The following is a 24,991-nucleotide window of genomic DNA, read 5'->3' as shown; positions in this document are numbered from 1 at the left end:
AAAAGCAGTCCACATACAGTATTTGGGGCTAGGGAGAAAGCTTAGTGGTAGAGTGTTCCTTTACCCAGCATGCTCTAGGTTTTATTCACATAGCGAGTGCGCACCCACCCCCCATCCCCCACACACATCTCATTCCACAAATACATACTGTTTTACTTTTCCCCCTAAGTGCTCTAATTATTTAATTGTATTATTTTCAGGATGAAAATATGATCAACTTCATCAAAGGTGGACTCAAAATTAGAACAAGTTACCAAATATATAAGTAAGTTACAAAGTAAAATGTGACTGAAATTGAAATTAAATTAAATATATTTGAAGACAGGGCTCTTATTCTATAGCCAGGCTACCCTGGAACTCTTAACTTTTCTGCTTCAGATTCCCAAGTGTCGGGGTTATTATTACTTCCCTCTGAGATTGGCTTTTAAAGGGATGGTCTACTAAGAATATTTGTATATTTGTATTTATGTTGCTATTTATGTTTTATATTCTTGAGACAGGGTCTCACTGTATAGCACAAGCTGACTTTATATCTCATTCTCCTGCCTCAGACTTTGGAGTGCTGGGATTACAAACACATGCCCTTACATTTGGTTTGCTTTAATAAAAACTTTTAAAAACATCTACTATAATTTTGTGTCTCTAGTTTTTTTGGTTAATGTAGTGATTATAGTGTCTCTAGTTTTTCTGGTTAACGTAGTGATTATAATGTCTTTCTTGGCTTATTACCATTAGCTTAGAGTTAATACAGTACTGTTGTGTGCAAAATCTAAGAGCTTTGTAAAAACATAGTTTCACTTGCCACCAGTTGGCCTTTGTTCTAGCTTCCTTTCTGTTGCTGTGATAAAACACTCTGACCAAAAGCGACTTAGGGGAGGAAAGGGCTCGGCTCACATTCCAGGCCACAGTCCATCCCTGAGGGAGCCTGGGGCAGGGACTCAGGTGAGAGACAGTGCAGGAACCGTGCCTGCCGCCTCGTGCATGTGCGGCATGCGGCATGCTTCGCTTGCTCACACAGCCCAGGACCTGCCCAGGGAATGATGCGGCCCACAGTGGGCTGCGTCTGCCTGCAGCAATCAAGACAAATCCCACAGAACTGCTCTCAGGCCTGTCTGCTCTTGATAATTCCTCAATTGAGACTCCCCTCTCAGGTGAGTCTAGGCTGTGTCAAGATGACCGTTTATAGGACAGCCTTTTTAACCAAACTATTCTTATGCTGTGTTCCATATGTGTGTCATTAAATGCATAATAAGCATTGTCTTTTTGTTTTAAATACCATTGTCTTGCTCTGTTCTGCTTACCAAATATCTGCCATTGTTTCTGTTCACTTTTAGGCTGATGAACTTCCTTTAGCATTTCATAGTATCAACTTAGAGCATTTTCTGTTTTCGTTGTTTTGAAAACCAGTTTCTTTTGGCCTTTACCTTCAAGGACATTCTTGCTATGTATACTTTTCTAAATTGTTAGGTGTTTCTCTTGTTAGCCGTTTAAAACCAGCACTCCACCATATCAGTTCTTGTATTGTTTAGGACCTCAGCGGTGTGTGTAATTGTTTTCATATATTTAATATATCATGTTTCTCGTCTCCTTGAAGAGCATGTTGTGTTTTCGAGTTTGAGCAGTTTAGTGTGTGTGGATATAGACTTTTGTTACCATTATTTCCTCAAAGTTTGTTTCTCCTGCATCTTTTCTCACTCATTTCTTGCGAACCTCCAATTACACACTGATCAGCCTCATTATGTTCAGTAACTTCCATACAGATCCACACCCACTTTTTTATTTTATTTTAGATCCAACATGTAAGTCATCTTGGAGTCAATTTCTATTTATTGCTTTTTTCTGTTGACTGTATGTCATGTTGTCATGTGGAATAATCTTAAAATCCTATCCTAGATATTGATGTGTTTGTAGAGATGCCAGATTCTGTCACCCTCGCTCTGAAGTGTGCCAAGCTTTGTTCTGGGAAGCATTTAATTGGCTTAGGCTCAAGTTCCAGATTGCTCCTGCTGCTGGGACATTGCTCCTGCTGCTCTTGGACCCTCCCCCAGTCATATAGCTCTTGAATTAGCCAAGACTTCCATGTTGCTTTGACATAGATTTTGGTTCTCCCTTTAGTGTAGTTCTCTCGTCCGTGGAAATGCCCTTATCCACCCAGCCCCTTCTCTGTTTTGGATTCTGTCTTTTAACCCAGGGAGACTATGTGGCTTAATGGCTGTGGTCCGTGGTCCCCATGTGGAGCTGGGCATAGACCCAGAGATAGAAAGTTAATTCATGAGCTGTTTCCTACTTTCAGAGGAGCCTACTCCCCCCAGCACCTTCAGTTTCCAAGCCTGCAAAAACGTTTTAAATTTGTGTGTGTGTGTTTTTCAGGGTTTATAATTGTTATGTGAGGGAGAGTAAACCTAGCATAAGCTTCCTGACATCACTGGGAACACGGCCCACCGCCAGAAGCAGAGCCCGATTAGTATTTTAAGAGGTGCTTTTACCAGTACTCATTATGTAAACCTGAAATTTATAAAAAATAATCTTGCAAGAGGGAGTAGATTTGGGAAACTCGTTATAATGTTTTTAGATTTCTTTTCAAAGTACTTTTTAGAAGCTTAAAGAGTTGATTGCTTTTCTTTTCTTTTTCTTATTCGATGTATTCTTTATTTACATTTCAAATGATTTCCCATTTTCTGGGTCCCCACTCCCCACAAGTCCCATAAGCCCTCTTCCCTCCCCCGTTCCTCCATCAACTCCTTCCCACTTCCCTGTTCTGGTATTCCCCTATACTGTTGCATTGAGTCTTTCCAGAACCAGGGGCCACTCCTCTGTTCTTTTTGGACCTCATTTAATATGTGGATTATTTCTTGGGTATTCCAAGTTTCTAGGTTATTATCCACTTATCAGTGAGTGCATACCATGATTGATCTTTTGAGACTGGGTTACCACACTTAGTATGATGTTCTCTAGCTCCATCCATTTGTCTACGAATTTCATGAATTCATTGTTTCTAATGGCTGAATAGTACTCCATTGTGCAAATATACCACATTTTTTGTATCCATTCCTCTGTTGAGGGACACCTGGGTTGTTTCCAGCTTCTGGCTACTATATATAGGGCTGCTATGAATATAGTGGAGCATGTGTCCTTATTGCATGCTGAAGAATCCTCTGGGTATGCCCAGGAGTGGTATAGCAGGGTCCTCAGGAAGTGTCATGTCCAGTTTTCTGAGGAGCCGCCAGACTGATTTCCAAAGTGGTTGCACCATCTTACAATCCCACCAGCAGTGGAGGAGTGTTCCTCTTTCTCCACATCCTCCCCAGCACCTGCTGTCTCCTGAGTTTTTGACCTTAGCCATTCTGACTGGTGTGAGGTGAAATCTCAGGGTTGTTTTGATTTGCATTTCCCTAATGATTAATGATGTCAAACATTTCTTAAGGTGTTTCTCAGCCCTCCGAAGTTCTTCATGTGAAAAATCTTTGTTTAGCTTGGTACCCCACTTTTTAATGGGGTTATTTGGTTCTCTAGGTTCTACCTTCTTGAGTTCTCTGTATATATTAGATATTAGCCCTCTGTCAGATTTAGGGTTGGTGAAGATCCTTTCCCAATCTGTTGGTTGACGTTTCGTCCTTTTGACAGTGTCCTTTGCCTTACAGAAACTTTGTAGTTTTATGAGGTCCCATTTGTCAATTCTTGATCTTAGAGCATAAGCTATTGGTGTTCTATTCAGGAACTTTCCCCCTGTGCCCATGTCCTCAAGGGTCTTCCCCAGTTTCTTTTCTATTAGTTTCAGTGTGTCAGGTTTTATGTGGAGGTCCTTGATCCATTTGGAGTTGAGCTTAGTACAAGGAGATAAGAATGGATCGATTCGCATTCTTCTGCATGCTGACCTCCAGTTGAACCAGCACCATTTGTTGAAAAGACTATCTTTTTTCCACTGGATGCTTTCAGCTCCTTTGTCGAAGATCAAGTGATCATAGGTTTGTGGGTTCATTTCTGGGTCTTCAATCCTATTCCATTGATCGGCTTGCCTGACATTGTACCAATACCATGCAGTTTTTTATCACTATTGCTCTGTAGTAAAGTTTGAGGTCTGGGATACTGAATCCCCCTGAAGCTCTTTTACTGTTGAGAATAGTTTTAGCTATCCTGGGTTTTTTGTTATGCCAGATGAATTTGAGCATTGCTCTTTCTAACTCTGTGAAGAACTGAGTTGGGATTTTGATGGGGATTGCATTGAATTTGTAGATTGCCTTTGGCAATATGGCCATTTTAACTATATTAATCCTGCCAATCCATGAGCATGGAAGATTTTTCCATTTTCTGAGATCTTCTTCGACTTCCTTCTTCAGAGATCTGAAGTTCTTGTCATATAGGTCTTTCACTTGTTTGGTTAGAATCACCTCAAGATACTTTATGCTGTTTGTGGCTATTGTGAAGGGTGTCATTTCCCTAATTTCTTTCTCAGTCTGCTTATCCTTTGAGTATATATAGGCTACTGAATTGCTTCAGTTGATTTTGTAGCCAGCCACTTTGCTGAAGTTGTTTATCAGCTGTAGGAGTTCTCTTGTACAGTTTTTAGGGTCACTTAAGTATACTATCATATCATCTGCAAATAGTGATAGTTTGACTTCTTCCTTTCCAGTTTGTATCCCTTTGACTTCCTTATGTTGTCTAATTGCTCTAGCTAGGACTTCAAGAACTATATTAAAAAGATATGGAGAGAGGGGGCAGCCTTGTCTAGTCCCTGATTTTAGTGGGATTGCTTCAAGTTTCTCTCCATTTAGTTTGATGTTGCCTACCGGTTTGCTGTATATTGCTTTTACTATGTTTAGGTATGGGCCTTGAATTCCTGTCCTTTCCAAGACTTTTAGCATGAAAGGATGCTGAATTTTGTCAAATGCCTTTTCAGCATCTAATGAAATGATCATGTGGTTTTTTTTTCTTTGAGTTTGTTTATGTAGTGGATTGCATTGATGGATTTACTTATATTGAACCATCCCTGCATCCCTGGAATAAAGCCTACTTGATCGTGGTGGATGATTGTTTTTATGTGTTCTTGGATTTGGTGGGCAAGAATTTTATTGAGTAATTTTGCATCGATATTCATAAGGGAAATTGGCCTGAAATTCTCTTTCTTAGTTGGATCTTTGTGTGGTTTTGGTATCAGCGTAATTGTGGCTTCTTAGAAGGAGTTGGGTAGTGTCCCTTTGTTTCTATTTGATGGAATAGTTTGAAGACTATTGGTGTTAAGTCTTCTTTGAAGGTCTGATAGAATTCTGCACTGAAACCATCTGGTCCTGTGCTTTTTTTGGTTGGAAGGCTATCTATGACCGTTTCTATTTCTTTAGGGGTTATGGGTCTGTTTAAACGATCTGTTTGATCCTGGTTTAATTTTGGTATTTGGTATCTGTCTAAGAAATTGCCCATTTCCTCCAGATTCTCCAGTTGTGTTGAGTATAGGCTTTTGTAGTAGGATCTGATGATCTTTTGAATTTCCTCAGTTTCTGTTGTAATATCTCCCTTTTCATTTCTAATTTTGTTAATTTGGATACTTTCCCTGTGCCCTTTGGTTAGTCTAGCTAAGGGTTTATCTATTTTGTTGATTTTTTCAAAGAACCAGCTCCTGGTTTTGTTAATTCTTTGTATGGTTCTCTTTGATTCCACTTGATTGATTTCAGCTCTGAGTTTGATGATTTCCTGTCTTCTCCTCCTCCTGGGTGAATTGCCTTCTTTTTGTTCCAGGGCTTTCAGTTGTTCTGTTAATCTTCTAGTGTATGCTCTCTCGAATTTCTTTTTGGAGGCACTCAAAGCTATGGATTTTCCTCTTAGCACTGCTTTCATTGTGTCCCATAGATTTGTGTATGTTGTGCCTTCAATTTCGTTAAATTCTAAAAAATCTTTGATTTCTTTTTTTATTTCTTCCTTTACCAAGGTATCATTGAGTAGAGTATTGTTCAGTTTCCATGTATATGTGGGCTTTCTGTTGTTTTTATTGTTATTAAATACCACTTTTACTCCATAGTGATCTGATAGGAGGCATGGGATTATTTCAATCTTCTTATATTTGTTGAGGTCTGTCTTGTGACCAACTAACTATATGATCGATTTTGAAGAAGGTACCATGAGGTGCTGAGAAAAAGGTATAATCTTTTGCTTTGGGATGAAAAGTTCTATATATATCTGTTAAATCCAATTGGTCCAAAGCTTCAATTAGGTTCACTGTCTCCCTGTTTAGTTTCTGTTTTCCTGATCGGTCCATTGATGAGAGTGGAGTGTTGAAGTCACCCACAATTATTGTGTTAGGTGCAATGTGTGCTTTGAGCTTTAGTAAAGTTTCTTTTATGAATGAGGGCGCCCTTGTATTTGGAGCATAGATGTTCAGGATTGAGAGTTCTTCTTGTTGGATTTTTCCTTTGACCAGCAAGAAGTGATCTTCCATGTCTCTTTTGATGACATTAGGTTGAAAGTCAATTTTATCTGATATTAGAATGGCAACTCTGGCTTGTTTCCTGAGACCATTTGCTTGTAGAATTGTTTCCAGCCTTTTACTCTAAGGTAGTTTTTGTCTTTGACACTGAGGTGTATTTTCTGTATGCAGCAAAATGTAGGGTCCTGTTTATGTAACCAGTCTGTTAGTCTATGTCTTTTTATTGAGGAATTGAGTCCATTGATGTTAAGAGATATTAAGGAGTAGTGGTTATTGCTTCCCATCATTTTTGATGTTAATTTTATACTAGTGTGGTTATCTTCTTTTGGGTTTGATGAAAGAAGCTTAATATCCTGCTTTTTCCAGAGTATAGTTTCCCTCGTTGTAATGGTGTTTTCCCCCTATTATCCTTTGTAGGGCTGGGTTTGTGGAAAGATATTGTATAAATTTGGTTTTGTCATGGAATATCTTGGTTTCTCCATCTACAGTGATTTAGAGTTTCACTGGGTATTGTAGTCTTGGCTGGCATTTGTGTTCTCTTAGAGTCTGCATGAGCTTTGCCCAGGATCTTCTAGCTTTCATGGTCTCTGGTGAGAAGTCTGGTATAATTCTGATAGGTCTTCCTTTATATGTTACTTGCCCTTTTTCTCTTACTGCCCTAAGTATTCTCTCTTTGTTTAGTACATTTGGGGTTTTGATTATTATGTGATGGGAGGTAGTTCTGTTCTGGTCCAGTCTGTTTGGAGTTCTGTAGGCTTCTTATATATTCATGGGCATCTCTCTCTTTAGGTTAGGGAAGTTTTCTTCCATAATTTTGTTGAAGATATTTGCTGGCCCTTTAAGTTGTAAATCTTTACTCTCATCAATGCCTATAATCCTTAGATTTGGCCTTCTCATTGTGTCCTGGATTTCCTGGATGTTTTGGGTTACAAGCTTTTTGCATTTTGCATTTTCTTTAACTGTTGAGTCCATGGTTTCTATGGTATCTTTGGCATCTGAGATTCTTTCTTCTATCTCTTGTATTCTGTTGTTGATATTTGCATCCATGGTCCCTGATTTCTTCCCAAGATTTTCTATCTCCAAAGATGTCTCCCTTTGTGCTTTCTTAGTTGTTTCTACTTCTGTTTTCAGATCCTGGAAGTTTTTGCTCAGTTCCGTCATTTGCTTGTTTGTGTTTTCCTCTAATACTTTGAGAGATTTTTGTGTTTCCTCTTTCATGACTTCTGCCTGTTGATCAAACTTCTCCTGTGTTTTTTAAAGTGAATTTTGCATTTCCTCCTTATTGGCTACAAACTTCTGACCCATATTGTCCTGAATTTCTATAAGTGATTTTTGTGTTTCCCTTGTAAGGGCGTCTAGCTTTTGATCATTTTTCTCCTGAATTTCTTTAAGAGATTTATTTATGTCCTTCATGTGTTCCTCTAACAGCATCCTTACCAGTGCTTTTAAATCCAACTCTTGTTTTTCTGGTGTGTTGGGGTATCCAAGACTTGCTATTGTTGGAGAATTGGGTTCAGATGCTGCCATAATGCCTTGGTTTATGTTAGCAATGTTTCTATGCTTGCCTTTAGCCATCTAGTTCTCACTGGTGTTAGATGGTCTTATTGTCACTGGCTGGTGCCACAAGCTATTGTGGACCTTTAGGGCTATTTCCGAGACACTGGATGACTGGGTTTCCTCTGGCACAGATTACTGATATGCTGCTTTCCTCTTTTGTGCCTTTGGAGACCTGCTCAGTCTTGCCTCAGGAAATGTTATACTTGGGTTGTCAAGGTGAACCAGGTGTTCTCAGACTGCTCTGTTATGGAGCAAAGATGGTGAGTGGGGGGTCACTCCCTCTGTTGATTCTCATGTAGGATACAGGCCACACGACCGACCGGCTTGCAGATAAACCGCCTATGTTCTCAGGTCCTGAGCGCAGGCAGACCACTGGAGATTTGCACCCCCAGAGATCTTAAGCTCAGGATAATACAGTACCTAGTGATGTTTTTCTGCCCTGGCAGGCCACAAAGATGGCCATGGGAGTAGCTCCCTCTGCTGTTCTCTGCAAAGGATACAGGCCCCATGACCTACCAGCTGGGAAATGAACCACCTGTGTTCAGGTCCTGGGCGCAGGCAGACCTCTGGCTGTTTGCACCCCCAGAGATTTAAAGCTTGGGGTGATATAGTACCTAGTGAAGCTCTTCTGCCCTGGCCCGCAGCAAATATGGCCGCAGGGATTCTCTCTCTTTGCTGGTCTCCAGGCAGTACACAGGCCCCACGCCCGGAGGTCTGGCAGATGAACTTCTTATGTGCTCAGTTCCTGAGTGCAGGCAGACCCCTGGCGGTTTGCACCCCCAGAGATCTAAAGCTCGGGGTGATACAGTACCTAGTGAAGCTCTTCTGCCCCGGCCGGCAGTGAATATGGCCGTGGGGATTCTCTCCCTTTGCTGGTCTCCAGGTTGATTGCTTTTCTAATCATCAAAACTTTAAAGTGGTCCTATGGTAGCAAAGACACCTGCATCAGTGCAGTGACAGGGATTTGAAAGAGGCCTTAGTATGTTTGGGTGTGTGTTTGCATGTATTTCTACACATAGTATGTTCACACTATGCTGAATTCCTACCTATACATTAATCCTTTCAAAATAGTGGGAAAGAAAATATTTTATATACATAGTGTATATATGTATACATATGTATATATGAAAACTGTTATAAGGTAGAAACCACCATTAATATAAAAATACCTTTCAATAAGATTTAGTATTTTAAAATTTCCTCTCTGGAGAAAGAGGCAGACAGATCTCTGAGTTCAAGGCCAGCCTGGTCAATAGAGTAAGTTCTAGAACAATCAGGACTACACAAGGAAACCTTGTCTCAAAAACAACAAAACAAGACAAAAATTTAAGTTATTAGCAAAGAACATAGGGAAATATTCTGTGTCCTTAAAATTAAAAGCTTGGGACTGCAGACATAGCCCAGAGGTGAAGAGCATTTACTGATTTGTCACAGGACCAAAGCCTATGTCTCAGCACTTACACTGGGTGGCCTGTGTTTCAGCTCCAGGCAATCTGAGGCTACTCGTGTGTGACACATAGTACAAACAGTGCGCACGCGCGCACACACACACACAGACAGACACAGACACACACAGACACACACATGTTAAAATCTTATTAAAAGTTAAGCCTTTAAACATACATAACGTTCTATTTTGAAACAATTTGTTATTATTATAAATAATTTTCATATATCTTTTATTTGGACTTACAGATATAAGCATCCTACAAAATGAAAAGCTCTATAGTTTAAAATCAGCTTTTAAACTTTCATTAAAAACTTCCACTCTGAGGTCTGGAAGGACACAGTGGTTAAAAGTGCAAATTTCTCTTTCAGTTCCCAGCACACATATTAGCTGGTGCACATTTCATAACTTCTGATCTAAGGGATCCCGTGCCTCAGGCCCCCTCAGGCATCATGCACACAGTAATCCACCCACGTGCATGTAAGCACCACATGCAATTCATCTTTAAAATAGTTTTTTCTTCTGGGATATTTGTCATTATAAAGAATTTTCATAGATCTTTCACTTAAATTCAAAAATGCATAACCACAGCTCAGTTACTAAAGTGACATCTGCTGCCTCCACAGCCTCCAACTGCCCCTGTCCCAACAGTGCTCCTTTTTCTAGGGTCTAATCTGGGATTTACATTTAGTTGTTATGTCCCCTTATAGCTGTCTGTTTTGAGATGGGTTTCACTCTGTAGCGCACTCTAGCCTTGAACTTACTCCATAGCCCAGGCTGACTTTGAATATCTGGAAGTCACCGTTTCCGCCTCTAGGCTCAGTGCTAGGATTGCAAGCATCTGTCACTCTGCTCAGGGTGGGTGACAGCATGGGATAGTTCTAAGTCTGAAGCAGATTAGATCCTTTGGTCAGTTAACACTTCCTATAAAGCAGGTCAGCTCTGAGCTGGCTAGATTTGGCTAGAATGTAACATAAGGGAAATTGCTTTACATAGTTGCATTAATATCAGGGATAAAAGATACCTGGTTGTACCTTATTATTTTGTTGGGTTGCTCTTGTGGCGCTGGGGAAAGAGCCCAGGGCCCTGTGGATGAGACAGGCAATTATCACTAATTGCTAATTCACATGCCTTTGATTGTTTGTCTTTTTAAAGATGATCTGAGGTTTGAGGATGTAGCTGAGTAGTATTTTCCTAATGTGTCAGAGCCTTTGGTTCAGTCCCTACCACCACCTCTACAGCCACCACCCACCACCACCACCTCCTCTACAGCCACCACCCACCATCACCCACCACCTCCACCACCACCTCCACCACCACCACCACCACCACCACCACCACCACCACCACCACCCACCCACCACCACCACCATCATCACCACCACTACCCACCCACCACCACCACCAGCACCACTACCAACCATCACCACCACCACCACCAGCACCAGCACCACTACCAACCACCACCACCAGCACCATCACCAACCACCACCACCAGCACCACCACCCCTTCTTTGCTTTTGCAAAGGGAAATGATAAGATAGATGACACCATTGTGATGGGAATAGTTTTGTCAAGCTCTGATGTATCTGTGAGACCATGGCAGCTGCATGGAATTGAAATCTTTTTGCCTATAGCATCCACGCTTAAGGGTGAAAGGCAGGCCTGTTCAGTGAGCACACTGCAGAACCCCCCCAAGTCTACTGGCCAGTGTTCCAGGGAAGCTGAGATCGAGGCTCCGGGGTCTGTGGCTCCTGAATTGAGCTTGCTGATGGTTGATGCCTCTGTCCTAAACACTGTAAAAACGGGTCTTTTCTTTCTTCTTAGTGGGAATCACTCAGTAGCCTTAGGAGTAGACTAGCGTAAAATCATAATTTGCATTTTTGTAATATTTTAGGTAATGACATTTATAGTATACAAGGGTAACATTGGTTTGACTTATTTTGTCAGAGTCTCAGGAAGCTAATTCTCCACCTTTTCCCCACCCACCCCAGGGAGTGCCTGTCCATCCTGCACATGATTCAGAAGAACAAGCACGAGCAGCACTTCTTCTATGAGTTTGAAGGCGGAGTCAAGCTTGGGACGGGGGCCTTTAATTTGGTAAGGACACAGTTATCTAGAAACCAGAGCCTTCTGTAGATGAAACCAAGTGTCCAGTATCTCTCCTCAGTGTCCGAGCTTCATCCCGAAGCTCTCCCCGTGTTTGTTTGATGAGTTGCTGAACTGGGCTTGCTTTCTTGTGTGTTGAATGCTACAAAGTTCTGTGTCTGCTCAGAGTAGCTTTAGGTCACACAGGGCCAGGGAAGGCGTTCAGCACCCTGATTGGACTAGTAAGGCTTTTAGTAATGAGGAGCCTAGAATCTAGTTCTGTTTGTGCATTGGAAATATTTGTAGTTGTGTTAATGATGGCTCTGAAGTTGAAAATGGAAGGGAGTGATATAATTCAAGAAACATTATTGATCTCCGGGGAGATACAGAGTCAGTAAGACTGTCAAAGTATAATGTTATTTAGAAATTTGGGATTTTTATGAAGGTTTAACTCATTGGAAAATGAAGTAGTGAAAAGAATCCTATTTTGCACATACAGTCCCCAGGGCTATGCTCATGAGCCCGTGTGCAGCCATCAGTGCCAGAGCAACTTCTCCCCGTGGACTGTCTGTTCTGCCTACTTGGCTGTCAGACCTCATTGTTAAACCTGGGAGGCAATATCTCCCATTCAGAGAGATATTTCTAAAACCTCTTCTCCCTAAGCCTCTGGCCTTCTTAGCCCCAGCCCACTGGCTACCTCCATGAATTGGTAAGTGGCCTCTTCTGGGAGACTGGAGTATCCCAGAAGGAGCTGCTGGCTGCCCATTTCTGTAAGTGCTGGAGTGTCAACCACATCACCTTAGGTCTCTACCTTCCAGAAAGGAAGCTGAAGGAAACTGCCTAAACCAGGCATGAAGGCTCATGTCTGTAATCCAGCTCTTGAGCAGCAGGATGGCACTCTAAGTTCAAGGCCAGCTTAGGCTACACATGAGACCCTATCTCATCAGAACAAAGCAAAATGGAAAGAAAGAAAGAAAGAAAGAAAGAAAGAAAGAAAGAAAGAAAGAAAGAAAGAAAGAAAGAAAGAAAGAAAGAAGCCTTGCCCAAGATGCCCTACATGTCACTTCATTTCACAGTAGAAGACCCAAGTCACCATTTAGAGGACCATGGAGAGGCCAGGCTTTATTGTGCCCTAGTCAGGTTAGCTTGACCTTTGAACAGGTTAGGACTAGCCCTGCATAGGCTCCAATCAGCCTCTCATATAAGCTCACTCACGTGGGCTGTCTGTAGGCCAAGTCTCACAAGTAAGTGCACTTATATTTCTATTTTTCCTTACAGATGCTGTCTCTTTTACCAGCAAGAATCATCCGATTACTAGAATTTATTGGATTTTCTGGAAACAGGGTACAAATGACATCTTGTCTTTATTTTGAAGAAATTTCTGTTCTCTGTTAGAGTGATCTTCTCTACGCAGCTTCTTTGCAAATGATGTTCTCTCAAGAGTGCCTGTTTCCTTGGGTTTGAGATAAATGCTATCTCTAACACAGAGCACTCCCTCTTACTTCCCCCGTGAGGATCAAGTGTTTCTAACCTTCAGATTCATGTATTCATCTAACTGATGGTGCTCACTCTGTTCCCATAAAGTTGCTAGTTTCTGTTCCACCTTCCCTGTTGGGTGGCCAGGTCTCTGCAGGCATAGATCCTGTGTTCTTGCCTATCACAGTTCAGTGAGCTTGAATCTCAGTATGGTTTTCTGTGGTGCTGGGGATGAAACCCAGGCCTGGCTTTACCTGCTTGGGTAGGAGCTTTACCATTGAGACAATCCCCAGCAGCTCAGGGTGTAAATCAGAGATTTGGTCAGAGAAATACAGCATGAGTAGTTTATTGGGAATGAGTAGTTTATTCCTCTCCATAGAATCACATAATCAATATGTTTGATATAATCAATTAGTTTGATATCTGTTGCTATGATGAAACACTGTGTACAACAACAACAAAAAAAACAGTGTAGGGGAGGAAAGGGTTGATTTCACCTTTTATTTCCAGGTTACAGTCCATTGTTGAGGTACAGGGGGCAGGGAGGGATTAAAGGCAGGAAGCTGGAGGAAGGAGCTGTGAGGAAGTCTGTCTGCTGACTTGCTTGCTTCTAGGCTCCTGCTTAGTTAGCTTTCTTGTTGGGTCCAGCACCACCTGCATAGGGATTGGCGCTGCTCACAGTGGGCGGTCGGTCTTCTTGCATCAAGCATGGTCCTCCAAAGACTGCGACAGACCAATCTGAGCTAGGCAATTCCTCGGCGTGAGCTTTCCTCTCAGATGACTCTGGGTTGTATTAAGTGGGCAACTAAGGCTTATTGGGACAGTTATGAAAGGATCTATCAGCTTGTCTCATGCCAGTTTAAACTGTGACGTTTGTTTCTATTTAAATACTGCCATTATTCTAAGCTGGTGAAAAATGAAACCCCAAGTTTATGGAGGGCAGGATGTATGAATGATGTGAAAATTTTCCAAATGTAATTTTTTTTTCAGTCAGATTTTTGTCTCTCTGTAATGCAATTACCCTGTGCAGGACCTGGGCCTCCTGCAGCTACGGGAAGGCGCGTCAGGAAGCAGCATGCGGTCCCCACTCTGCTGCCTTACAATCCTGGCTTTCCATACCTACATCTCCCTGATTCTCGGTAAGAGCTAGTAGTCTCTGTCTGCTTACTTTGAATTTTTGAGTTAAAATGAAAGATGGTGAGATTTATTAGAGAGGTCTTTGGCAGAGACAGTTGACCAATTTTCACTGAGCAGTCTAAACGTTACTTATATGCATGTATTTTATTTATTTTGTGCCTATGAGCGTTTTGTCTGCATGGGTGTCTGTGTACCACGTGCATGCCTTGTGCCCAGTGGCCAGAAGAGGCCTTAGATCTCCTGGTACTGGAGTTAGGGATGGTTGTGAGCTGCCATGTGGGTGCTAAGAATTGAACTTGGCTTCTCTTTAAGAACAGCCAATGCGCTCACTACTGTGCCATCTAATACCTCATAACATTTTAAAATCTATTCTTAGATAAGATTTATGTATTAGGTGGCTGTATTTTTTTAACCACATTCATGTTGATATTTCCATTTTTTTTTATTTTGTAGAAAATTAAATTTAGAAGTAATGTTGCCTTGGAAATTAGAAATGGCAGTGTGAGTCTGAGATAGCCACCTCAATTCTTAAGACTAGTCTGAGATAGCGGCCTCCATTCTTAAACTGTCTGCCCTGGAGCTCTTAAGTCATACCCATCTCAGATGAAAACACACGAGTGTGTGCTGTGTATCAGCGATAGCTGGGAATTGGTGGTAAACGCACACCGTATTTCGTGAGCACTGAGCAGTGTCTGTTCGATTTCTAGGTACAGGAGAAGTGAATGTCGTGGAAGCAGAGAGTCTCCTTGCACCGTTCCTCCAACAGTTCCCAAATGTATGCTTACTGTCCCATTGTCTGTCTCAGCTGTGACTCCTAGCCGCCATTGTCTGCTGACGTGCGCCCTTTCCTCTCTCCACAGGGCTCCCTCATACTGTTCTATCATGCCCGAATCGAACTGCTGAAAGGCAATGCTGAGAAGGTAGCTGTGTCAGCCAGGGTCATGGAAGGGCAGTGTCTGCGTGGGAGGGTTGTGTCACGCTCAGTCAACACAAGTACATTTGTTTACGTGGACTAGCAAAAATAAGTAGGAATGTGATTCTGAGAAGCTAAGCTTTTACTTTGTGCATGTGTGTTGTCATATGTAGTAACTTACCTCAAGGCATGTTCACACATATGTGAAGTAGTTCATGGTAGAGTATATAAAATACTTTATAAAATAATACATGGGCATTTAAGAGGCTTCCGAAAACTTTGACTAATATTTATTTCTGCATTGATTTTGGAAGCTATCTTTTACCTATGATGCAACTGTGCTGGTTCCTCATCAGAGGAACTAGTTGATTAACTCTCTTAAAGCCAAATAGATGCATGCGTGCCTGCGTGTGTGTGTGCGTGCATGCATGTGTGCGTATGAGATCCTTCCACGCAAGTGAGATCAAACATTTTTTTATTTATATTAAACCTTAGATCTATCTTCCAGGTTGTACATTTAAGTCTCCTTATGTTTATTTGATGCCTGGATTTCCTTTTATGAGATGGATATTTTACACTTATTAAGTGATCTGCTATTGGTGACTGGCCACTAAATGTTTCTGTGCACAAATATATCAAGGTAGACTTCTGGGTCAGGTGATGTTTGCACCTTTGACATATCCAGGCAGATTGCCTTTCTCCCACAGCCTTTCAGTGTAAGACTCTGTAAAGCACTAGTGGGCAGACTGGAGAGACGCTGCGGTGACGCGAGCCCTTGCCGCTCTTGCAGAGGACCCAGAGTCAGTTCCTAGCACCCTCATCATGTGGCTCCCACTGCCTCTAACTCTGCTTCCAAGGGATAGACCACCCTCTTCTGGCCTCTACAGGCACCAGGCATGCATGTGGTGCACATACATGGTGCAGGCACTCACACATACACATAAAAAAACCCGAATCTTTAAAACTATGAGAATCTGTATTTCTAGTGCTCTTTGTCAACTTGGGACATCTCTGTCCCTTAATATTTTACCCACGTGATGAGTGAACAAAAACAGAATTGAAATTCTTTTTATTATTACTATTATTACGTGTTGTGCTGGTCAAATCTATGGCCTTTTGTGCTGGGCAAGTGCTTTTCCACTAAGCTACATTCCTAGTGCAAACTTTCAATTTAGTTAACCAGTTTATAAATTTGCTATATGTCTGTCTCTTAATTATCCTTTTTCATGATTTGACTGGTTACATCTTTACCAATTTTTTTATGTTAAGGGCTTATGTTAACCCTTTGCCAATTATGTAGGCAATAACCTTCCCCCTGCCTGCTCCGTGCCTGGGATTTTATTTAATGTGTGTTTTGTCCAATGAAGATTCTTACTATAACGTCTATGTTTTATGAAAGAACTTTGTCATTTCTATCTCACTTGGCAAGTGGCTTTCCTATTCCTGTGCTATAAAGTGCCAAGGTCCCCTCACTAAGTGAAATAAAGCAACAGAATCCAGCTGTTTTGTCACACGTTAAGGATGTGACTTAATGAGCGGTGATTTTATTCCTTTTGTACAAAGTGTTTTGTGTATTTTCCCATTAGGTTATTATCTCCTTGTCTAATATCTGGATGATCAGCTTTATGCAATTGACTTATAGGCTCAGGAAACATTTCGAAAATGCATTTCAGTTCAAGAAGAGTGGAAGCAGTTTCACCATCTCTGTTACTGGGAATTAATGTGGATTTATATATACCAACAAAATTGGATGCAGGCGTATTACTATTCAGACCTACTTTGCAAGGAGAGTAAATGGTCCAAGGTAAGCCCCCTGCTTGCTGCATGGCCACGGTGGTTTGTCCTTTAAGATTGATTTTTCTTGTATAGGAGGAGGAGGAAAAGAAGGAGGAGGAGGTGGGTATACTGACCACACTCCAGGCAGAATGTGGCCAGGATGTAATTGCTGTCCTCAGCAGTCCAGGTTTTAAGCATCCTCCCCAAAGCGCTCTCCTGCACAGGCCTTTTACTGCCAGGGTGAACTGCACGTTTGGTCACAGCCCTTGAGCACTGGTACTGAAATCTTGGTGACTTTTGTAAACTTTCACTGCCCTAGTGACCGAGCTGTCAGTGATGATTAAAGTTGATTCTGAGCCACTTCTGAGAATCTGGGAGGAAGGGACCATGGCTTTATTGTTCATTCCTTCTGCCCATTTTCCCACTTCGATGGCATGGTCCTGACATAGGAGAATGGTCCCATTAATTGAAAAGTGGCCATCTTCTGAAACAGATCTTTTTTAATAGTTACTAATGTTTTTTTCTTTTTTTTTCTTTGTTTTTGTTTTTGTTTTTTTGTTTTGTTTTTTTCAAGACATGCTTTCTCTGTGTAGTCCTGGCTGTCCTGGAACTCACTCTGTAGACCAGGCTGGCCTCGAACTCAGAAATCAGCCTGGCTCTGCCTCCCAAGTGCTGGGATTAAAGGCCACCACCACCCAGCCTGTTTTTGTTCTTTTAAGACAGAATTTCACCTTGTAGCCAAGGCTAGCCTGGAGCTCACTGTGAATCACAGATTGCTAAGCCTTGAGCTTATGACAGTCCTTGTGCATCAGCTTCCCAAGTGCTGGGATGGCATCACTGCTGCTGGGCGGGGTGGGGCGGGGCTAAGGCCTGTGCTTGCTGCTCCTCTATTCCTTCCCTCCCTCCCTCCCTCCCTCCCTCCCTCCCTCCCTCCCTCCCTCCCTCCCTCCCTCCCTCCCTCTCTCCCTTCCTTCCTAAAAATGTTCTTTTCACACAATGTACTGTTATCACATTCCCCTTCTTCACCTCCTCCCTACCCACCCAACTTTATGTTCTCTCCCTTTCTGTTTCAAACAAACTCATAAATCTGAAAAATGAAAATCAAAACACTCAAAGGATCAATAAACCGAAAAATCTTAGAACAAAACATCCCCCGTAAACAAGTCAACCAATCAAGCAGACTACAGCCATGGATGGGGTCTGTTAGCGGGCTTCTCCTGGGCATGGGGCCATGCCCTGCCTGGTGTGTGCTTGGTATACCCAGTGACACTCCATTGCAGAAAACTGCTTTTCTTTTTCCTAGCGGTATCACTTGCAAATAGCTTCTTGGTTAGGGGTGGGGCCCATGTCCACTTACCCTCTTAGTGCTGGGACCCTGGTGAATCAGTTAGCCTTGGTGACCTGCATGGTTCTAGCTTACTTCTGGTTTGTGAGGTTAGAATGTCACATTCCTACGAGTGTTCTCTCATGAGCCCCTTGCCTTTTTCCCCTCAAGGCAACATACGTGTTCTTGAAAGCGGCCATTCTGAGCATGCTTCCAGAAGAAGAGGTGGCCGTAACTAAGGAGAATGTAGTGTCTCTGTTCAGGTGAGCACGGCCCTGCTTCTGTCACAGACCCTGGGGAGTTAGGACACACCTGAGTTTTCCCTTCATGCTCTGCTTCCCTAGTTTATAATTCCTCTGCTCACTGGTATGGACACACTTGCAGTCATGCATTTATCTGAGAGCCAGCATGGATTCTTTAGCATGAGTGCAAATGTGTTTACATGTCTGGGAATCATGAAATCGTAGTGTTACAGTTATTTTCTAGAATTAGGTTTTAGTTTCTGGGGCTTTGCACCTGCTCTTCAAACTGCCCCTGGAGTCTTTCAGTGATGCGATTGGGTCTTTTCTTGAAATCCTTTCTGTTGCTTAAGCAACATAGAATCATGCATAAGAAGCGACCCCACAACATGTAGTCTCTCCTCCTCCATGTGTTAAGATTGTGTGTGTGTTGTATGTACACATCATTGCGCGCGCACACACACACACACATACACTTGCCCATGTGCAGAGGACAGAGGTGACATCAGGCATCCCACTCTACCCTCTATGCCGTATTCCCTCTAGACAGGGTGTCACTGAACCTGGAGCCAGGCTGTTGGCCAGCAAACCCCAGGGGCCTTCCCATCATGAACCAACCGAGGCCCCAGGCATGTGAGCTCAGTTCTCCACACTTGTAAGCCAGCACGCCTACTTGCTGAGTCTTCTCCCAGCCCAAAATTCCTTAGAACTTTGAAAATACTAAATCCTAAGATGATTATTTACAAAGTCGCCTATGTTTGAGACATACTCTGTTATAGATCTATGGATGGCTATCTTTTGAGACATATTATGTTATAGATCTATGGATAGCCATCTTTTGAGACACATTATGTTATAGATTATGTTATAGATGGCTATCTTGTGAGACATGTTATAGATCTATGGATGGCCATCTTCTGAGACATATTATGTTATAGATCTATGGATGGCCATCTTTTGAGACATATTATGTTATAGATCTATGGATGGCCATCTTCTGAGACATATTATGTTATAGATCTATGGATGGCCATCTTCTGAGACACACTGTGTTAGAGATCTGTGCAGCAGCCTCAGACAGTAACAGGAAATGTACTCTTTTACACTCTTCCCTCTTGCTGGATAAAAACTTTGGGATTTTTTCTGCTTATTTAAGGAAATTGACAATTTTATACCTAGATTAGCCTGGACTATGTTCGACAGATGTAAGATATTAGCTAAGCCGAAGGAAAGATGTCAGTTAGTGGCTTTCATAGAATTGTGTACTCACATTACCTGAATGTGTGTCACCATCCAGAGTGCTGTCCTTACCCTAGGACTTCCGACTCAGGTCTGGGTGTCGCCCAAAAATGTGCATTTGGAACAATTTCCAGCTGCTGCTGGCCTGTGATGTCTGTGAAACTGCAGTGGTGACTAATCTGTGTGCTCACTGGCCTTTCTTTCCATGGGGATCTTCAGACAGGTCGATGGCTTGAAGCAGAGGATCGCGGGGAAATCTCTCCCCACCGAGAAGTTCGCTGTGAGGAAGGCGAGGAGGTACTCCCCGCCCTCAGGTGTCCCAGGAAAGCTCGTCTTGCCAGCCTTGGTATCTGCTTTTATTCACTGTTTACGTACTAGAGATAAACTCACTGTTGAAAGAATCAAGAAATGTACTTACCTTTGGCTGTGAAGCTTATAGCACAGTTAAGAACTATTATATATTTTTATATTTATGCATAAACTACTTTAAAAAAATTGAAAATTTGACCTGATGTGTTTGACTAGTTAGTAGATTCTAGACATCGTGATAAAGGCAGCTTCAAAAAAATATTATTTCGAATAAAGTGGAATCGAATTATAAAATAATCACAAATTCAATTTTACATTCTCTAATAGCTATGTAAAAAAGTAAAAGGAAACCTGTAAAGCGTAACTTTCCAGGAATATAGTTTGTTTAATCTGGGCATGGCAGCTTACGCCTGTAATCCTGGTGCTTGAGTAGCCGAGGCCTGAGATTACAGTACAGTTGAGGCCGGCCTGGGCTGCATAGTGAGTGCGAGACTTGAGTGCGAGACCACAAGTGAGGCCTTGTCTTAAAAACCAGCTGCCTTCTCCACCCCAATATACTATGTCTAACCCATGCAAACAAAACAATGCCATTTTGACATGGAATTGTAAATAAGAGAAAACTCCTCCCCGAGCTGTACCCTCCATGGACACGGGTCTCCCACCCTTGAGGAGCGTCCTTTGGACCAGCCATGCTGTACTGTGGGAGTCCCAGACCACGGGAGCCCTGGACCGCAGGCGCCCCAGACCCCGGGAGCCCCGCAGCGGGAGCCCTACATTGCAGGGCTTGAGCTTATCCTCCTGACAGCCTCACTGTTTTGACAAAGCCTCTGTGAAAAACACAATTTGACTTGAATTTTCAAAACAAAGTCTTCTTTTTTGCGGAAAGCTGTTCCGTGCACACAGGTAGGCGTCCCGGTCCTCCTGTGTGGTTCTATGAACCTTTTTTATTTGGGTGATTATTTAATCATTCTCCTTCGAATGTTATGTAGTCTTTTCCAGTTGTTGCTGTCATAGGCATGTCACAGTGAACATCATTTACATGTGCACGTAAAACTCTAGCAATGTTTTCAAAGAAACGGGATTCTTAGTTAAAGGTCTTGTGTTGATGTTGGGTATATAATGTTAAATTTCTACTCTGCCCACAAAACCCTGTATCAGTTCACGTGACTGGTAATCTTTTAGTTTGCGTCTCTGCGCTGACGCCTTGAGCGTCTTTATGTGCATGCTCATTCCGCTTTCCTTTTTCTGCGTTGCTGTTATGTCCTTGGGTTTCATTGGGTTATTCTTGTTTCGTTGCGGACCCTCAGAAGTTCTTCATGTATTTTAAGAGGAATAAGAATGTAGCCCCTGACCGGGGTCAGATAGGAGCTAGCCTGCAGCTAGCCTGGACCCAGGTGTTTCCCACAGAACCCCAAGATTAGACCTAGGTGAGATAGACCTGTGATCTCGACCCGAGAACACTGAATAAGGAGAACGCTGTGCTAAACACAGAGGCTCCTGTCCTCTGTTGGTGCTGGGGGTGCTTAATCAGCTTTAGCTCTCTTCCACATCCTTTTATATCAATTGCTCTGCACTGGGAAGGATTCAGTATGACAAAGAACCTTCCAGAAACTTCTCTGAGCCATTGTATTTCTTTGTCTACGTTAGAACTTAGTCACTGGTGTGTATAAGACCCAGATGTGCTTTGAGTCACTGAAGGCTGGTGGGTGTGTAGTGACAAAGAATTGACTGATTAGAGTTGGCCGTACCTAGGGTTGTTGCCACAGCCTGGTTTTCATAAAAGTCTCAAACCAAGCTTGCCTTTCCCTCTGATAAATACTAAGTCAATAAAAAAACTTTAAATCATCATCAGTTTAAAAATAACATGATTGGATTGTGCTCCTAGCTTCCAGAACCATAAAACAAACCTGACACCATCATTGCCTGCCTCATGTCCATGGCTGCTCTGCTAAGAGGACTCTAAAATAATATCTGTCGTAACTTAAAATTCATACTCATCATAGGCCCTTCAAAATATGAACTGCACTATCTGGACATTAGAAAAATATTTTCAAGGAAAAACACATTTGCTTTTCATCCAAAAAAAATTCTCATGTGTTAGCCCATTAGATCTAATGTGCAAGGAGGAGTCATTAGTTTATATTTTAGGAGCCGTCAGTCAGCCATATGGCCTTTAAGCAAGCTCGCTTTCTGCATATTGGATCACATTACTGGGCCGACACATGTTTTTAATGATATAAAAGAACCTGAGCCCAGTAAAATAAATATTCCACTGATCATTTCTAGCGATATGCTTGGAAACACTTTATGTAAACAAGTGGCAGACATTTTAAAATATTTCCCTTTACTTAAAAATAACAACAGAAATTTACATTAAACAAAATTGTTCATGGTGTCAGTTTAAAATACTGTTTTTCTTCCATATCTAAATTCTATCCAAGGATTTTAAGGTAGTAGATAATTAATATGTGCTTGTTGAATGAATGAATGAATTTTTAGTAAGAGTATAAGATATATGCTTACTTACCTTAGATCATAAAAGACAAAGGGATATAGTAAAACCGGGGGAAATTATGTCACTAGATTCCAGAAGAAAGGTTAGAACAAAATCCCGACCGTCCTGTTGAGGTTTCTAGCAACGCCTCCTGTAGTACCAATGGCTTCTACCCTTCCTTCTTAGGAAATGATGTACGTCTGGAATGGCTTCTCAATAGTGGGCAAAAGAAAGGACCTTTCTGAGAACCTCCTGGTGACTGTGGAGAAGGCTGAGGAGGCTTTACAAAATCAAAGTAAGTCTGCAGGGCCCCGTGTCTGCCTGCTTCCTGTCTCTCCCTGGTGCTCTTAGGCCTGCACCGGTCTGTGTGTACCTCACGAGCAAGGCTTGAGCTTGTGCCTGTCATCAAGATAAAGGGAGGACAGCACCTCTCGTCACACGCATGAGTCCTGAGGACACAGCTCTCAGCATGTGCCACAGGAGACCATGGCATATAGGATGAGGCCCCATCTTCATCGTCTGGCCCGTGTTTAAGGAAGGACCAGTCAGCATCCTTGGTTAAGGAGCAGCTCTTCTTACTCTTAGTCTGCCTCTGCTACAGTAACAGGATGCCCTAGGTTGGGTAATTTATGAAGAAAGAAACGGATGTTTTCCTCAGATGTGGAGACTAGCGGGTGCTGGGTCAAGGTGCTATGGCTGACGAGGAACTTCTTACTGCCCTGCAACGTGGCAGAGGGCGTGGCGAGAGTGAGGCACACAGCACACATAACCATTCTCTTAAAGTTCCTACCTCTCAACACTGCCTCAGTGACAGTTAAGTCTCAGTGGCTTTGAAGGGGACACTCAAGCAGCTGGCGCTGCTGTGCTGTGCTATGCTGTGAAGGGCACCATTGCCTTATATTTAGGTCCATAGTACATCCTACCCTCTCTCTGGACTCCATGGACACAAGGCATGCATGTGTCCCAACATACACACACACACACACAGGCAAAACACTCATGCGAATAAACGAAATGGTAGCCAATCTCATGGATATCAGATAATCTTTGCTATTTTATTGTGAAATTATTTTAAAAAGAAAAATGTTTTATTTTGCATGGAAATTGGCATAACCGCATCATCTTGAAATTGAAATAAAATGGAAGTATATTAGAGTTACCTATAAAATAAGATTTAGGGGCTGGAGAGATGGCTTATTTTTAAGTGGTTATGAGTTCTTGCTGCTCTGGCAGAGGAACCGGGTTCAATTCCCAGCACCCATATGGTAGCTTATTAGAACTGCCTGCTGATCTGATCCCTCTTCTGGCTGCAGTGTGCACTGGGCATCAGGTGGTGGTACACATTACATGCAGGCAGAGCACTCAAACACAAATACCACTATTTTTTAAAATGGGATTCCATGAGATAGGTTTTTCCAAAAAAAAAAAAAAACTTAAAATTTTGAACAAATTCAGTAGTTCTCATTGTTGATTAGTGAATTCGACTAATTTAATAATTAGCTCATTCAAACTCCCATAGCTGACATAGACAGACTAGGGGAGGAAAGATATAGCTCTTGCTGTTGTGGGAATTATCTAGATTAGAGCCCACATGTCCACAAATTAAATGGATGAATGCATGTTTATGGGAAATCGGGAAAGTAAAGGAATCACTTCTGCAGGGTTATGTGAAAACAGTTGTAGGGTGTTTCCTGCCCTCCAGAAAACTAGCCAGCATTTCCTCTCTGTCCGATGCTTCCCCAGACTCTGTGGGTGAACCCTCAACCTCGATGAGTGCTGTTGTAGCCTCCCAACCCCCAGGAGTGGAATCTTTGTCAATCACATTTGCAAAGGAGCAGTGGATTCTTCTCTGAACAGACTCTTTACCCTCAGGTCGTTTTGCTCTCTGTTGATTGGAGAGAAAGAACTGAAGAAGTAACGCTTGTATCATACCTGGGAAGCGCTTAGAAACCCAAAGCCCTGCCTTGCTGTTTCTGTTTCTTTTTTTTTAATATTTATTTATTTATTTATTTATTTATTTATTTATTTATTTAGGATTTGTTTTTTTCGAGACAGGGTTTCTCTGTGTAGCCCTGGCTGTCCTGGAGCTCACTCTGTAGACCAGTCTGGCCTCAAACTCAGAAATCCACCTGCCTCTGCCTCCCAGAGTGCTGAGATTACAGGCGTGCGCCACCTGCTGTTTCTGTTTCTAATGGCATCTTCAGTGAGAGACCTGAGCAAGTTCTGGCTGAATGAGCAGACACACAGGTTTGCCACAGTTTTGTCCTGTGCTTCTCCTCCGGGTGAAAGTACTTGTTTATTGTCAAGATCACCGGTTACTGCAGATTAAGTTTGTAATGGTTTCTAGGACCATTGTTCTATGTAGGAACATTATCCTCTCTGACCCCAAACTCCTGACCCTTAGTAATTAAGCTCCCGTTCTCCAGATTGAGGGGTGGGGAACTGTGATTGGAAAATTGAGCTATGTTATAAGCCTGAGGTTGGGGGGGGGGAGGCTTTCGCCCCAGCCCATATTAGATATCAGAATGTGGTTCTGGTATTGTGGCTCAAATAAACAGGGTAGGAGGGTACTAGTGA

General features: G+C 42.3%; 1 protein-coding gene across 1 annotated transcript in view; it reads left to right on the top strand.

Moving 5' to 3' along the window:
* The window catches only part of Ttc39b (tetratricopeptide repeat domain 39B), a 105,198-nt gene that overhangs the window by 66,095 nt on the left and 14,112 nt on the right, over nt 1-24,991 (top strand). Inside the window, exons 8-17 of the mRNA XM_052176690.1 lie at nt 201-265; nt 11,414-11,519; nt 12,786-12,851; nt 14,014-14,122; nt 14,828-14,895; nt 14,981-15,040; nt 16,676-16,837; nt 18,305-18,396; nt 19,831-19,957; nt 22,601-22,709. Of these exons, the coding sequence (XP_052032650.1) occupies nt 201-265; nt 11,414-11,519; nt 12,786-12,851; nt 14,014-14,122; nt 14,828-14,895; nt 14,981-15,040; nt 16,676-16,837; nt 18,305-18,396; nt 19,831-19,957; nt 22,601-22,709 (964 nt within the window). The remainder of the gene's footprint in view (nt 1-200; nt 266-11,413; nt 11,520-12,785; nt 12,852-14,013; nt 14,123-14,827; nt 14,896-14,980; nt 15,041-16,675; nt 16,838-18,304; nt 18,397-19,830; nt 19,958-22,600; nt 22,710-24,991) is intronic.

Source organism: Apodemus sylvaticus, chromosome 3 (assembly GCF_947179515.1).
Source record: "Apodemus sylvaticus chromosome 3, mApoSyl1.1, whole genome shotgun sequence".
NCBI classification, from domain to species: domain Eukaryota; kingdom Metazoa; phylum Chordata; class Mammalia; order Rodentia; family Muridae; genus Apodemus; species Apodemus sylvaticus.
The sequence above is the reverse complement of the archived record's forward strand: the minus strand, read 5'-3'. Positions and strand labels throughout refer to the sequence as shown.